General features: G+C 30.4%; 1 protein-coding gene across 3 annotated transcripts in view; it reads right to left on the bottom strand.

The window, feature by feature from the left end:
• Positions 1 to 16184, bottom strand: part of LOC143047592 (death-associated inhibitor of apoptosis 2-like) — a 94429-nt gene that overhangs the window by 5676 nt on the left and 72569 nt on the right. For 2 of the 3 annotated variants that reach the window (XM_076220709.1, XM_076220707.1), the window contains exon 5: positions 513 to 623. In XM_076220709.1, the coding sequence (XP_076076824.1) occupies positions 513 to 623 (111 nt within the window). Of the gene's footprint in view, positions 1 to 512; positions 624 to 1074; positions 1106 to 1773; positions 1929 to 2538; positions 3880 to 16184 lie in introns of those variants that run through there. The other variant, XM_076220706.1, reaches the window with a different exon arrangement.

Genomic DNA, 16184 nt, shown 5'->3' on the forward strand with positions numbered 1-16184 from the left:
TCTTAAGTGCCAGTCTTTGTAAGAATCAGGCAATTTACGTAAAAATTAAAACATGATTAGAAAAAACCCACCAAGCTAATCATGCTAGTTGATACTAACCATCCTCCTGAGTTAAAAATAATTGGTCTTTTGTTTGTGTGTGTCTGGTAATATCATATAACTTGGTTAGAAAATTGGTTAGAATGATAGCGAATAACAGAGTTATCTCCCCTTTTTTTGTTAATTTCTAGTGCATTTCAACCAAATTGTATCTTCTATTACCAGAACAGAAAATGGAAATAAATGTTATTTTTGTGCATAACTACATATTATGAACTGAAATCAATGTCAAATAGGGTGGGTATTTTTATCATGTTTTAATCCACTGCCTGATTCTTAGGCAGACTGGCACTTAACATGCAATTATTCTCAATTTTTTGTTTCTTGGGTAAATGTTTACCTATTCTTTATATCTCCCCTTTTATTCACTATTCTGAAAACCCCTATTGGTACCCTCATATTATTTCACTTACCATATTCACAAAAGAAACCTTGAATCGTTTGCCGAATTATACATCTAGGATATCCTTCGTTAATAGCATCTAGTACTATAGGCAGTTGCATATTTTTAGGTCTGTTTAAACCTGTAAAAAGTATAAACCAAATTACTGAACTTGAATCAAGATTAAAAAATGGTCGATTAATATTTTTTTTATAAGATCTAAAGTTATAAATAAATGGGACAAGTGAAAAAACAACTATCACATTCCTGACGTGGTTCAGTCATTTTCCAAAGAAAATGGAAGATTACGTCTGTTTTTATATCTAGATAAACATCCCACACGAATTACAGTTGTTTATATTTCCATTAGATTGACAAAATCGATAAAGCAGAAGAGCATACTTCTCTTTGGCGAATAAAGGTGATGAAAATTATTCTTCTAATATTTAACATACTTGATACATGTTTAATGTCCTTATCTACAGTTGTGATAGCATTACGACTAAAGTTAAGAAATCCACTGCCTTCCCTCTATCAATCTTTGTTGGAAAATGTAAAAAGCAAAAGTTTGTTATACAATCTATCATACAAACCTTTAAGGTGTGTCTTCAGTGCTTTAGTGTTCTGAAAAAGATAGAGAAATTATTTTTTGTGGTAAAAAGCGTCGCATTTTTAAACATATCAATATACAAAAAATGTATTATAAAATAGGCAATAAGTTTTTCACAACATGCATAATATGGATTCATGTCAATACTCAAAAACAATAAGTAACATTAAGTTAAAGTTTCGCTTTTTCTTAGGGTTAGTGAAATATTCAAAGCAAGAGAACAGAAATTCGGGCATAACAGAAAAAAAATACTCATTAGAGTAACCAGGTGAATGATTTGATGATATGGCAGATGAACGTTTTGTATTAAGAAGACTCTTAGAACAAAAACTGGTTGAAATATACACTTAGATTAACTCATCTTTATCATTGTTTAGTTTAAACATGTTATACAAATGCTACATAGGCTGAATGCATCCTTTCCTAGTGATATATTGTTTTGAAAAATATGTGAATTTTTAAAGCAACTAAACAAAACTTTAGGAATTTCTTCGACAAATTAAATGCTTTTTAAATTTATTCGGTTTAATGTCGTTTATCAAATTTACAAACTTTTTAAGGTTAGTTCTTCAGTGGAACTATATATTTTCATTTATGAGGTATTTATTTTTTATTTGAACAATAGAATACATTTCTTGTCTTTTTTGGAAATACACATAGTTTTTAAGAAATAATAACTTACAATCATTATATCATGTACATATGACTCTCCCTTTGTTTTCATAACGTGAGGGCAGACTGGGAACCATCGACCATGTTCTTTCCATGGGTTCGTTGCAAGTACCTCTTTACGAAGACTACCGTCACAGTAAAAGCATACGATTTCCTTTCTTTGAACTATAAAGAAATAATATTTAAAATGATATCGATATAAATAAATACAATATTATGTGGATTTACAAGTCTTAAATGTGTTTTTTTTTATTACAAAGGTTTTACTAATATCACTCACATGTGTCACAAGATTAAAAGTTAATATATTGTTTCTTCTACCATGGAAGACAACTGTCAGTTAAAAAGATTTAAGATTTTCCTGATTTGAAACAAGTTTTTACCTAGGGTAGGGTTAAGGATGTACTTAAGTGAAATAAAGAAAATCGAGAATTTAAATTTGATACTATAAGTCGGAAGAGCATAAGTTGAACAAAAAGAGTTTTAAATATTGAAGCTCCTTTAGGAGATATTTAATCTTTTATTTAAATCGAAATACAAGAAGTCTAAAATCAGCTTAAATTTTGGTAAATGAACTTTTGTGAGTTAATGAAGTCTATAAAAAATAGGTGTTATGGTGTAAAATATTTCATCCTTGACTGATTGAGAAAAACCAAAGAGTCCAAACATCTGACACAAATTCTTAAACCTTACCTTATAAGTATATCATTGAATGTGTTCAGTGATTTATCATGCAACACTACTTAATTCAAGAAAAAACAATAAACATGTTTACCTGCATAGTAAAACCCTGCTTCAGCCAAAGTTTCAATATTTTCATCCATCTCGGACAATGCAAACGTTTTTTGGCGTTCTTCTACATCTGTTAACTGTGGATGTATTGGACCATTGTGCTCCTCTAATCTTTGCTTTATGGAATTTATAAGATTTGTTCCGAAGATCCTTGGATAGCCATACATATCGTTGGGCCTAAAGGGAAACAGAGTGGAAGGTATATGGTTTCCACGGCAACATACTTTGCATGGACACTCATCGCTTGGTGCTAGCATAATTGAAGCTAAGGACGGATACAACAAAAGCTCGTATGTGAATTGATCACAATGCATTTGTTGAGAAAAAGGAATCCCTTGCCCTACAATAGGATTTGCTTTCTTCGTTCGCAAATGTTGACTTATTCTACAACTTACTGCATGACCATCTGATAATGAAATTATGTCTTCAGTTTTCATATCCACTTTAGCTTTACAACAATCGCATTCAACGATGAAATCCTGTCCACTGTAGCTAAATCCCTTTCCTGCCATGATAATTGGAAAATGGGGTCCTTTCCAATTCGCATATGATGCCAGTTTTGTAGTCGCGTTAAATGTATTTAGAGTATTCAAAGCCATATTTTGACCAACTTCTGATCGCAAAACTATAACACTGTTTTTGTAGTGCCAAATATGTCAAATCGAATTTGAAAAATGACAAAAAATGATATTAATATTCGAATAGACTAATCTCGTATTTGGTCATCAAGCATTCCTATGTCGTTGCATGCATGAAATGATGTTTTGAAAAATAAATATCTGTGTTTTCCTGTGGCGTTAACTTTCTTATGTTGTTCTTTGCACATCAAAATCAGTTTAGAAGACTTGATAATCCAGTAATTTTCATGCTGTTGAGTTAATACGCCCATTTTATTTGTTATAATCATATGAATTGATTTGTTTAACTACTAGTTAATATTGTATACAAGTTAGTTCTATATTTTTTTTTTATAAAATATGTTTTCTATATCACTTCGTGCCGATCATGGGATTTCAAATTTCGAAACAAGGGCTACACGAAGCTTCTCAATTTTAAAGTACAATGCATATTTCCATCTTGGTATCTAACTGATTTAAACTGTATAGAATGCATGACCATTGAAAATAGTAATATCTACAAAACAAAATGATAAATTATTTTAATTCAATTTTAGAACATCAACAATGAAAATATATATGGTATAACAATACTTGTTAGTATCAAAACGTAAGAAAATATAAATAAAAAAAAATGAATATAACTTTTTCTTTTGCGTTATCGAATCTAACGAGTAATTCCTGCTGTAACTAGTACCATGAGCTGTTTCCATCTAGTTTATTGTACCCGGTCTCACATCTGTTTGGGTTCACTTGCCCTTGATAGTTTGGTACCCTGATTTGTCTTCTTAATCGATTTAACTTTTGGTACACAATTGTTTTCCTTTTTTATGATGCGTTTGTGTACTCATGTAGAGCAAGATCTGCAATAAAGCTTCCGATAGCAAGTTATCTGGCGTGGTTCGTGTTGTTTAGTTTTGGCTTTTTATGTATGCTTGTGCTTCGAAGGCTGGTGTGTGTTTTTTGGTTGTTTTAAGTTTCGCATGAGGACAGTTTGTCTTTCACTTAAAGTTTAAATATCCCTTTTGTATTTTTAGTCCTTCTTTTGAAAACCTGTGAATTTGAGGCAAACAGTTCAGTAAAGTGCGTATATGATGTATTCTACCCTTTAATATCTTTAAAACACAAATAAAAGGTGTTTGTTTACAAATTTCTTATTTTAACAATGATTACCATTAATTGATGACAATAGAGCAAACGATCAGGATTTATATTATATGCACATTGCTTTTTTTATCTGTTTATCTTCATTTTATTACTATATTGAAAAAAAAGATATATCATTTTATCGAATACGTACACTGTATACAATAATACATTAACTCGTTAAAATCTTTACTAAAAATTAGAACTTGGTTTGGATTGGTTGCAACAGTAGTAAGGAAGGAAACACAAATTACAGAGAGGAAAGCTAGGGATTCTACTCAAGTTATTTCTCGACACTTTTGGTATTTAGTTTGCACGCTCCTTACTCAAAATCTATTGAAAGGTACATTGTATGCACTCTATTTATCAATATTTTTTGAATACCTTTTTACCATGCATAAGCGAGATGTGAAATGTTCAAAAATAAAATTATTTCATTTCTAAGTCTGCATGAACAGGGCCGAATCCAGTAAGTGTTGACTAAAAGACGCGTTGTCCTAATCAATTTTGAAATATTGCAAATTAATTTGCATCTAGAAAAAACAGACTTATATAGAAATATCTTATAGACTACTTCATAACAAAAATACAGACAATTCTAAGTAAATGCAATTCATTATAAACTATGTCGCCACACGGTATCACATCAAATTAAAACATTGTTTTTTTTCTTGTTTCAACCAAAAAATAACTTACTATGTATCTATGAGTATTTATTTTAATAAAGCTTACTTTTTTCGCTACTTTCGCGAGGAGAAAAATAACGCGAATACAAATCGTCGCGAATATGTCAAAACTAGATTTTTCCTTATTTATATTCATCAAGAAAATTCAAGAATCGCGAAATTAAATCCCCGCGACATGGGTTAGAACTGGCTAAACCCGAAATAAAGTATCTGCGAAAATAAGTTGGTTTACAGTATTTAGTTCAACATGTCTAGTCACCATGCATTTATGTTTTGCAAACACACTTAACAAATGCATTCGAAATAAATAAAACCCCGATACCATACATCCGATATATATGTTAATATTAAGGATGTCAACGAGTACACGAGTACTTGAGTATCGCTCGGTAGATCCAACTATCAAATACCAAAACAATACTCGAATAATCGGTTTCTTGTTAGAATATTTCTGTCTTCTTTACATAAAATCGGTCTTCTTAATAACCTCTTCAGTAAAATTAAATAGGCATCACTACTTAATCATAGTCTAGTAAATGAAAAACATTTTGTGTCGAATGCTTGTGATAAATTATCAGTTAGAATGTCTCGGAAAATATTTAAGCTGTACTTAGGCTAACACTTCAAACATGTCTTAGTCAAGCCGTCAGAGCAAATATCCACGTCTGCAAGAATGTTATTTGCATAGCTAAGAAACCGACTGTTCCCCATAATAGTTGACAGGAAAATGGCTCTAAATAAAAAAAGTTGTTGCATCCTCTTAAAATCATTACGCCTTTGTAAACAATACACTCGTTTTCTTAAAGATTATTAAATACTAGTATTTGATATGTTTTTTTCTTGTTAAAATTATCAAATAAAAACATGTTAATAAAAACATGTGTTACTCATTATCCAAGGTACTTATGTAGACTGGTGTTCATCCATCGAACAACAAAACACAGAATTACGTATTTAGGTGGTTCTGTGTTGTTGATATATTCCCGAGTGAGTGCTCGGGTATCGCCCGATAAAATCATCAAATAATCGATAAGTTATTGTTCAACGAGTGTACATTCCTACTTAATGTATACGTATATTTATATATTTTTAGGCATATATATGTTTGAACACACGCACTGCTATACTACCGCATTGTAGCAGATGGTGCTTAGCTTTACATTTGTAAGAATCTCGATATTTTGATGTACGAATTAGAGGAAATATTTCTATAACATCAGTATTTTAAAGAAACACATGAAATAATTTATAACTGAAATATAACATTTGAATTGATCAATATGTATTTCAGTCAGGCAGAATGGTAACACGTATCTCCTTAGTTATCCATTTCGACAGACAAAAAAGGGATACTCTAATTGTGTTCCTGAATTTTTATTTCGAAAACCTTATTTGCTCAAATATAGCACAACCTATCAGTACAAAAAGTCCGTCGAGTTTTATAAATATTGGTAGATTCAATATACCTATATCAAATTTCACATTTAGATTCCGTTGGTTTTTATTAATACTGGTAGATTCAATGTACACTATATCAAATTTCACATTTTCAAGTTATTAAAGTTATACATTTTGTTCATGATTAAAAATGTTATACCTGGGTAAACAAACAAAATACGACTGACTCGATTTTATTTATATTCATCTGAAAATAAGACAATAATTTCTGATTCTAATTATAAATATATTTATCGAAATATTTGTTTATGTTTTTACATATACAAAATATATAATTTAAGATGTAAAAAATCAAAGTTAAAAAACAATGATACACACTGTAGAATAATAAATTTTAAGATTTATAAGAATACAGTTTAAGACAATTCGAGAAACGAAATCGGCTTTCGACGAATTAACGGTGATTAACTCACACTTATTTAAAAAAAAAATGTATATCAGTTGACAGATGCGTTAAGAAAATGATGTGGTACACAAATAAACAAATATTTGTAAATTAATGTAGAAAAGTGATAAATTGCCAAAAAAAAAACATACATAGAATACAGAATACCCCAGCCCCTAATTAAAACTAGACATTAAGAAAAACATGACTAGTTAGTTTTGCATTACATTTTGTAGACTGAAGATAAAATAAAAACACAGTATGGTATAATCCAATTTACAAAAAGGTAGGCTGAAATTATTAACTAAGGTACTATCGTTTGGCTTTGCCATTAATCGGCAATCGAATTTAATAATTTTATCATGTATTAACAAATAACAGTAACTTAACACTATTTAGGCAATGCTGCATTAAACGTATATCAAAAGTATGTCTTGTAAGACATTAAACAATGAAATTGGTCAAATATATTAAGTACGAAGACTTTACGAAATTGCCCGTGTCATTTTATGTTTTGGATAACTTACCAAAAGATATGGTATGATTGCAATTTTAAAAAACAACTCTCCACAAAAGACCAAAATGAAAAACATGCACAATAATAGCACATCGCAGTGCATCCAACAATGGCTAAAACCATACTGCAAAGTTCCAGATATTACAAAGAATACAAAAGAGAAAACTGACGGCTTCATTTATGTACAAAATTATGAATAAAAAAAAATGAAAAACAGCAACAAACGACAACCACTGAATAAAAGGCTACTGCCTTGGGACAAACACATACATAATGTATCGGTGTTAAACTAGTAGCGCTTAACCATTCACTTGAACTTCAACAGCTGTAACGACACAACAAAAGAACAATGTATGCAAAATGATAATCGAAAAAAACAAAACAAATATGTGAAACAGCCAAAACCGAAAACCAGTAAATTACAAGGTCCTCACTTGTGGCAGGCGCTTATAGAATATGACGAGGTTAGAATATTTTGTAGGTAAAAACCTTCCCCATAGCTGGTACAGTTTAAAATGACAAAACGATGTTACGCGCATTCAAAATTAGATTTTTTATTTTATATTTTCCCCCAAGTTGATTACAAGATTCAGTTAAGTGCAATAATGCCAGCTAATTTAAAAGATACCGTTTCTTTTTATGTACTAGATCAACGTTTGGTATTTCTAGATTTACTTGACCGGAATACTAGCATATTTACCGATAACTTTTCAATCATTAAGAAGAAAAATAAAAGTATACAAGAAGATCTGTGTAGACTTGGGGAAAAATAATATTTCCGAATTTCCTCCTACTCAAAAATAACAATATATTTCTCTATCAGAATATCATATCGTATCGTGTTTTTAAAAAAAGTCAAATAAATGATTCCAAAATAATAACTTGAACATGTACATATTTTTTTATTAATATAAAAAAGAAGATGAGGTATGATTGCCAATGAGACAACTGTCCACAAGGGACCAAAATGACACAGAAATTAACAGCAATAGGTCACCATACGGCCTTCAACAATGGGCAGCTCAGTCAGCTATAAAAGTCCCATAAAATAACAATGTAAAACAATTCAAACGAGAAAACTAACGGCTTTATTTATGTACACAAAATGAACGAAAAACAAATATGTAACACACAAACAAACGACAACCACTGAATTACAGGCTCCTGACTTTGGACATGAAATATGTTTTGTTAAGCACCTCCAGTATGTCAAAACATTTACAATCAAGACACACAAGCTTCAGTTAGAATTATTGAATATGTATTGCTCAGTCCCATACTACTTTCGTCAAGGGCTATGTTTAAGACAATAGCTTGTATCTAAATATATAAACAATTTTCAATGATCAGCGATATCAAACATGTCAAAACTATTGTTCTCGTTTTATCCAATTCTATTAACGAAAGTAGTTTGCATAATATGCATAACACAAGTAACTTTACTGTTATAAAATATATTTAAATAGAATGTTTAGTAAAATTCAACTCTTACGTTTCAGATTAACAATTAACATAATAAGCTGAATATAAAGTGATCAGATATGTAATGTGTTTGAATATGCAATTTTGAAGACCCATACACATTATGCATGTTATGCTTGATACACCAATCGTAATTAAAAATGACATTTTGTGAATGAAATACAAATGTACTCTGTTTTATTAAAATAATTTTTATTGTGTATTCCTATGACACATTTCAACATCGTTGTTAACAATTCCCATAACATTAATAAACAGAATAAAAAGCAAAAATTACGCAAAGATTTGTTTCTTGGAATCAACCAGTGGTGTCATTGTAAAAAATAGATGTTACAACATAACAATTTGGAATTTAAACGTTACCCAAAGAATGAAATATATAATTTGAAAATATCAATTAGCAAACAAAGTAAACAAACTGATAGGCAAACGAATTAATAAACAGATAAGTAAACAAAATTTATCTGTACATAGTTATCTATATATAGATGTATACAAAATACCCAAGTGTATTATTATATCATTGTATATTAACATTGAGAAAAAAACTTCCTTATTTACGGAACTATAATAAACAACTATTTGGGGAAATATAATTTGTTGAATTTGTGATCGATAATTAAATCAATTACAGATGAGGTTTTGTTTTTCATTTTCTTTAAACTAGAAGAAAACCTTATCAAATATAATAAATGAATAAAATAAAATATTAGGAAAAATTTATTCACACTTGAACAATCACGCCAATGATCAAAACGTTAACACATTTCGTGATAAGATAATTTGTTTCTCGGAAAAAACCAGGTGTTGTGTCATGGTTTAAAAATATGCATGGATGTTATGAAAACTTAATCCGTAATAACAATAATATTATTCTAAAATATGAAAATATATATAGATATCAAACAAGAAAACACACACATGCAAATCACATTTTTAAACTAAACTGTCTCTGTGCAAATTTATATATAAAAAGATACTCTGGTGAATTATTTGATATGTATTAAGATCTTCCTTGTCCATTTTGTTTATTAAAGAATAACACCAAAAACAAGTGGGAAAGGTTATTTGAAAGTTCGTGTAATAAACAAGTTTCTTACAACCATAACAATTCACAGTTTTGTATCAAATCTAGAAATTTTGATATTTTATAAGTAATCATTTCCTTAGTACTGTATTGATATTGACCTATATGCAATAGGTTTATTTACGCGCACCTATAACAACGTGACAATATCATGATCAATCTACAATTTTATTGTTTAACCTGGCAAAGTTAATTTAACTTCAAAATCATTGTTTTTATGTTTCAATGTTTTCTGTTCAACTTAGGGTAAACACAACGTAATTTTTATGTTTATTTTCAGTAAATGTCTAATTGAATGGAAAGCAAAATAGATAAATTTGTACACCAAAATATGACTTGTTATTGTTCAGATTATTTTAAATCTAATATGAAGTAAATAATGAAAATGTCTTACTTCAGTCTTTGAAAGAAATCACACAGTCCGATATGCGAGAATGTTGACTAGTTGACGTCATTAGTTCATCTGACACATCTGATTGGACAATACATATATAGGTATATTGAAGTGTGTCTATTTATACGCATTTATTTTATTGATTAAACTATCAATAATACGTATTTTCCGGATTTCGTAGTGTTTATTTCTAAAAAAAAGGGAGATAATGCAATATCTTATTTGTCGGAGATTAAGAAAAAAAAATATATGTCTTCGGTTATGGTCATATATATACTGGAAAAGTGAAATAAATTTTGAAAATACGCACAGCTTGCGCAAGTATATATAAGTATAAACGCAAGAAAGATAATTAGGAGACAAGTAAATATTTTCATATTCATATATATTGTAGTTTAAATGTACAATACTTATTTTGTGAATAAAAGGAGACTTTGGCGTTCTCACAGGGTTCATGTCAAGGAAACGTTAATTCAAGCAGAAAAAAAGATATAGTCAGGTCGAAATATGGTCTTCAACAAAATATCAAGCACACAATTTTCCCTAGTTTATAAAAGCTCCGACTTAGATTTATTTTTATTAATTGCAGATCTCCAAACTACATCAAGTTTTCCAAAATAGAGGAAAAAGTAAAATATCTTTAAAGAAAAACGTAACATCTATGAAAAAAATATGAGTGCGGCATCTGCCAATCGATAGATAATTCATAAAAATTATTTATCGCTATTTTGTGTATTTTGTGTATTTTTCTTTGATCATGTTTTGTGATTAATTTTATAAAGAAATATTTCTTGTTTATATAAAGATCGAAAATTATCGACAGAAACTAAGGGCGCAAATGCCGATGTCAATGTGAAAATCAACGACGTCATAGGCAAAATAACGATCAACAGATTATCAATGGTCTTTCAAATTCGAGGATGTTTCTGAGCCACATCATATATCATGGCTGGAGCCTTCCATGAGCTTGATGATGAGAAAGACCCTCTCGTTTAAAAAAAACCGTCGTTAATCTATAAATACAGACCAAACGTGAATAAAAGTTAGAGGAAGAGCAATGTTTCCCTGAGTCAATATCACACGCTTTTGCATATTTTTGAGAAAACATCGCTTGAACTCGAAACGAAATGAAAGGCATTGTGGATTATTTCTGTTAGGAGATTTTTAAATTTCACATGGGGAATGGTGGTAAACAGGGTTGAAAAATCAAAAGTTTTGATAGAAATAATTTCAGAAAAATACCGAGATTTAAAATTATCCAGAATTTTGTTTTATAACTTTTTATCCACATATAATTAATACCACTGCGCGAGTAAACAGTTTGACAGTATTTCTAAAGACCCTCTTTCACTGCGGACAATATTAATCGACTTTGATTGTTCCAGATTCAAGTAAAGCTATAAAAGTGCTTTATTTAAATAGTGTTATAAATGTTTTAGCTATGAGTATTAATTTATGTAAACTATATTAAGAGCAAAATAGTAATTAATGATATCCAGCAGCCTTGTATTTGTGATTTTCAAAAATAGATTTCGAAGTCAACATAATGTTTATGATAATATGATACGTACGGCTAAACGTACTAAAAACAATGCGAAATTTTGTCTCACAAGGACATGATTGTTTTGCTTTAAAGGTTGAACAGCGGTATACTACTGTTGCCTTTATTTTTAGATTGTGTCCGCCCAATTAATAGGATATTTACCAATATTTTTTTTATAAAGACACACGATAAAAGACTAATATGAAATTTATACATCTACAGGAATATTATTTGATATTACGGATTACAAATGTGTCGAGGTTTGTGATTGGATAACAACACAGAGATGTCAGTATATATTCAGGAAACTGCCGGGGTATATACGACGTTTTTATCCCTAATTATAACCTCAAAAACGTCATCATAACACAGGTTACTATGTGATGTAGTCAAAAGTTGTACAGAACACTAAGGAATGTCACACAGAGGCTCACAGAGGGAAATAATGACGTGCTCTAGTCAATAATACATTTCAATACAAAATCATGCAATTTTTACTTTGAATACTTATATTTAATGTTAAAAGTGTTACTATACATTATTACATACACGATAAAATTATGTTCACAGAAAATTAGAAAATCGTAGTCGAACTGAATAAATGGACTATTTATGCACATAAAAAAATCTGATTGGACGATAAATTTAAATCAATGTTCATAAAGCTATATTTAGGTTTGTATATTTATGTGTCTATTTTAGATACACTCAATTTAGTATTATGATAACGGTAAGTTAATATGTGTCCTTTATGCATATTAGCAACAGAAGGGAGATAATGCAATATCTACGAGCAGAGCAATGCAGAGTATGTTACTGGAGTGAAATATAGGAGAAATAAATGAATGGATGACAGCAGTGAAAGTGGGGCATCAATAGTGGAAAGTTGAAATGCAGTTTGAAAAAGAGCATATCATGCAAAAACAAGGACACGAATGGAAGGCGAAAGTTAACAAAGGGATATATATTTTAAAATTCTTATCAAAACGTACAATCTTCAGTGCTATCATTCCAGGGAGACTTTGTCTTTATTTCAAGAGCACTGTAAATCAAAGATACAAAGAAGATATTTATGCAGTTCACAATATGGTCTTTAATAAAAGACGGGTTTCCTTAGTGGTGATGAAAAGAACAGACACTATTACAGATCTGAAAACCACATCAAATTTCCTTAATGAGAACAAAGATAAGAGGCATAAAAAATCATAACAATATTTCTGGGCAAAATGAAAACACGCATCTGGCAATCATTTAATTATTTAAGACGTTATATATAGACATAGAAAATGTAGAATGAAATAAGAGAAGGAACAATTTCCTCTCAATTTATTTAAAACAAGGACCATTTTCAGTCTCCAAATTACACTTAAAATCATAGCATGACAGCTTCTTGTACACTGTATATGTGTTTGCGGTTCATACAACTTATTTGTTCAGTCATTGTAGTCTTTTGCAAAAATTGAATAATCATCCCATGAACTCCAAACGGAGTAAGACCTGAGGTGTCGACTTCAAACTACTGAATATTATTCAATTGAGCACTGCATAGCATTGCATAGTGTGGCAAACAAGCAATCAATCAGTTAACGGTTGAATATTCTCATTGACCTAACTCATCCAAGTGACATTATCTTCTGACTATTTTAGACCAAATTGTTTTGCAAAATGTCGTTTAAATCCATTTGCGTATGTATGGCCATTTTTGTTATTAGTTGGTGTATATATTGTGTTTTGTTTTTAAATTTTTATATTGATCCACATGTCTAGCACTGTCACTATATTGTTAATGTACACATGACACTTCATGTCAAAAAGTAATTATTGTATCTAATTTCAATTAAAGACATTTGATACATTTGTATTCCATCTATAACATTAATTATATATGATTAAAGGTAATTCGAACACAGAGCTGCTGGAAACTACAAAGCGATGTCCAAAATGTTCATTATGTCATTTTTACTACTTGTACTACATGCAAACTGCAATGGGAAGTTAAAAAATCTGGTTGTTTGAAGAATTTTCTGATAAACCAAATTGAAAAAAAAACTTAGCAATTAAACAATTAAAGTCTATAAATGTTCTTACGCCTACTTCCGCAGGTCAGTAACAAATTGTTTTATGTAAATCTGTGCTTGAGAATAATGTCCCACCTTTCATTACTGTAAGCTGTGCGTACAAGCTTATAAATGAATACATTTGATAAAGATATTTATATTTATGAAAGTTAATCATCATTTCGTTCTCCTACAATCTATGTATACTATAAATTAACGTCTGTCGGACTTATATCATTACGATGATCTATACACATTAAATACATGTGACCTATTACTACAATCAATGTTTGATTTTATACAGGACAAAAAGGCCAAACTTATATTAGATGCTCTGAAGAATCAACAATAATATATGACGGTAAGCTGTATATATCACATAGATTTAATAGTTGTCATACTCTCTAACAAATTAAAACGTTTTGATGTGCGCTTATAACCCAAAATGTATTTGATACTGTCATGCTGAATTAAAACTTTATGATTATCTTAACATAAGTATATATGAAATATATTTATCAACCGTTAGCTGTGTGAAATGTTGACTTTTACAAGGAACTCCTAGAAGGATTTTGTTGGAAACGGACATATAAAACACGTTAGAAAGACAGCCATTTTTATTTGACAATGTTAAAAAATCTTTCGCAAACAAGCGTTTTCCAATTTAAAGTATTGAATGAGAGATTCAATTTAATTTCAGAACGATAAACCCTCATGTATAGAAATTACATTGTGATATTCCAAATACATCTACACGATGCAAATCCAATAATAGCATCAAACAGGTGTACCAAATGTCTAACTAAGAACATGCTTTTGCTCACAAAGCAGATGTAGAGCTTCATAGTACAAAATCTCGTTTTCGTATTAAATACCAAATGTGACTGATGACTAGAAATATGGGTTTCTTCAAACAGGTAGTAAAACCTTATCAAAATTTTGGTTGTGTTGGATATGTAAATGGGCTTGTTAAACCTGATGTCTTGTGTAGATAGGGTACCACGCTCTCAAACATTAAGAACTTATATAACAAATCTTTAACCTACTTACATGTATTTGAACTTATAAACGGTTTTTTACATGATCAACACGATGGTGCCACCCTTGGAGTAGGATCTGCTTACCTTTCTGTAAGACTTTAGATCAACTCCGTATTTCGTAGGGTTAGTGTTGCACAATCCTTAGTTTTTTCTGGGCAGTGGTTTGTGTAATGATGTTTGTCTTCTCGTTGTTTTCAGTTATGCCATGGCAATGTCAGTTTGTTATCGACTTATGAGTTTTGATATACACGTTCTGACACCAGACTCGGACTTTTCTTGAACTGAATTTTAATGTGCGTTTTGTTATGCTTTTACTTTTCTACATGGGCTAGAAAAATAGGGGATAGTTGAGATCCCATCAACATGTTTAAACCCGCCGTATTTTTGCGCCTGTCCTAAGTCAGGAGCCTCTAGTCTTTCTAGTCATGTATTATTCTTAATTTTAGTTTCTTGTGAACAATTTGGAGTTTAGTATGGCGTTCATTATCACTGAACTAGTATATGTATTTGTTTAGGGACCAGCTGAAGGACACCTCTGGGTGTGGGAATTTCTCGCTGCATTGAATGTTGGTGACCTTCTGTTGTCGTCTGTTCTATGGTCGGGTTGTTGTCTCTTTGACACATACCCCATTTCCTTTTTTAATTTTATTGGATGTACTATAGATTCTTCTTAGTTTGATCAACATTTCAACTTTTGAATTATGTTTTTTTTCCAAATATTTTGGTCTCAAACATTACTGATTAGACAGTATTTGTTATAAAGCGTATTTGGTGCAGAAAAATTGGCACAATAAATTTTATTATTTTGTATCTTTTCGCCTCTCTTAGATCGATTTGTAGGTTACTTAGTGTTGATCCCTATTCAATAGTTCCTATTCTTTTGCAGCGGCACTACACATTTTCCGCCATTTATCCCGGTCGATCCCTATTGCAGATTGACCTGTTGAATGTATTGCCAATATGTTCTCGCCCGAAACATGAATGAAATATTTGCACATGGACGTTGAGCAACCAATACTCAGTCAATCTTTTCTTTTTTATACACTCCAGGATATTTTGCTGGAAATCAATTTAATCTGGGAGGATCAGGATCAATCTTCCTTTGCTTACCGAAAACCCTGAGTGTAAAGATTACAAGACAGAACGAAGTTCCGATATTGGTCAAATATTCGGAGTGGAATATGAAATTTTTCTGAAACCATTTTCAAAAAGCCTTA

The sequence above is a fragment of the Mytilus galloprovincialis genome, chromosome 10 (genome assembly GCF_965363235.1).
Source record: "Mytilus galloprovincialis chromosome 10, xbMytGall1.hap1.1, whole genome shotgun sequence".
Lineage (NCBI taxonomy): Eukaryota > Metazoa > Mollusca > Bivalvia > Mytilida > Mytilidae > Mytilus > Mytilus galloprovincialis.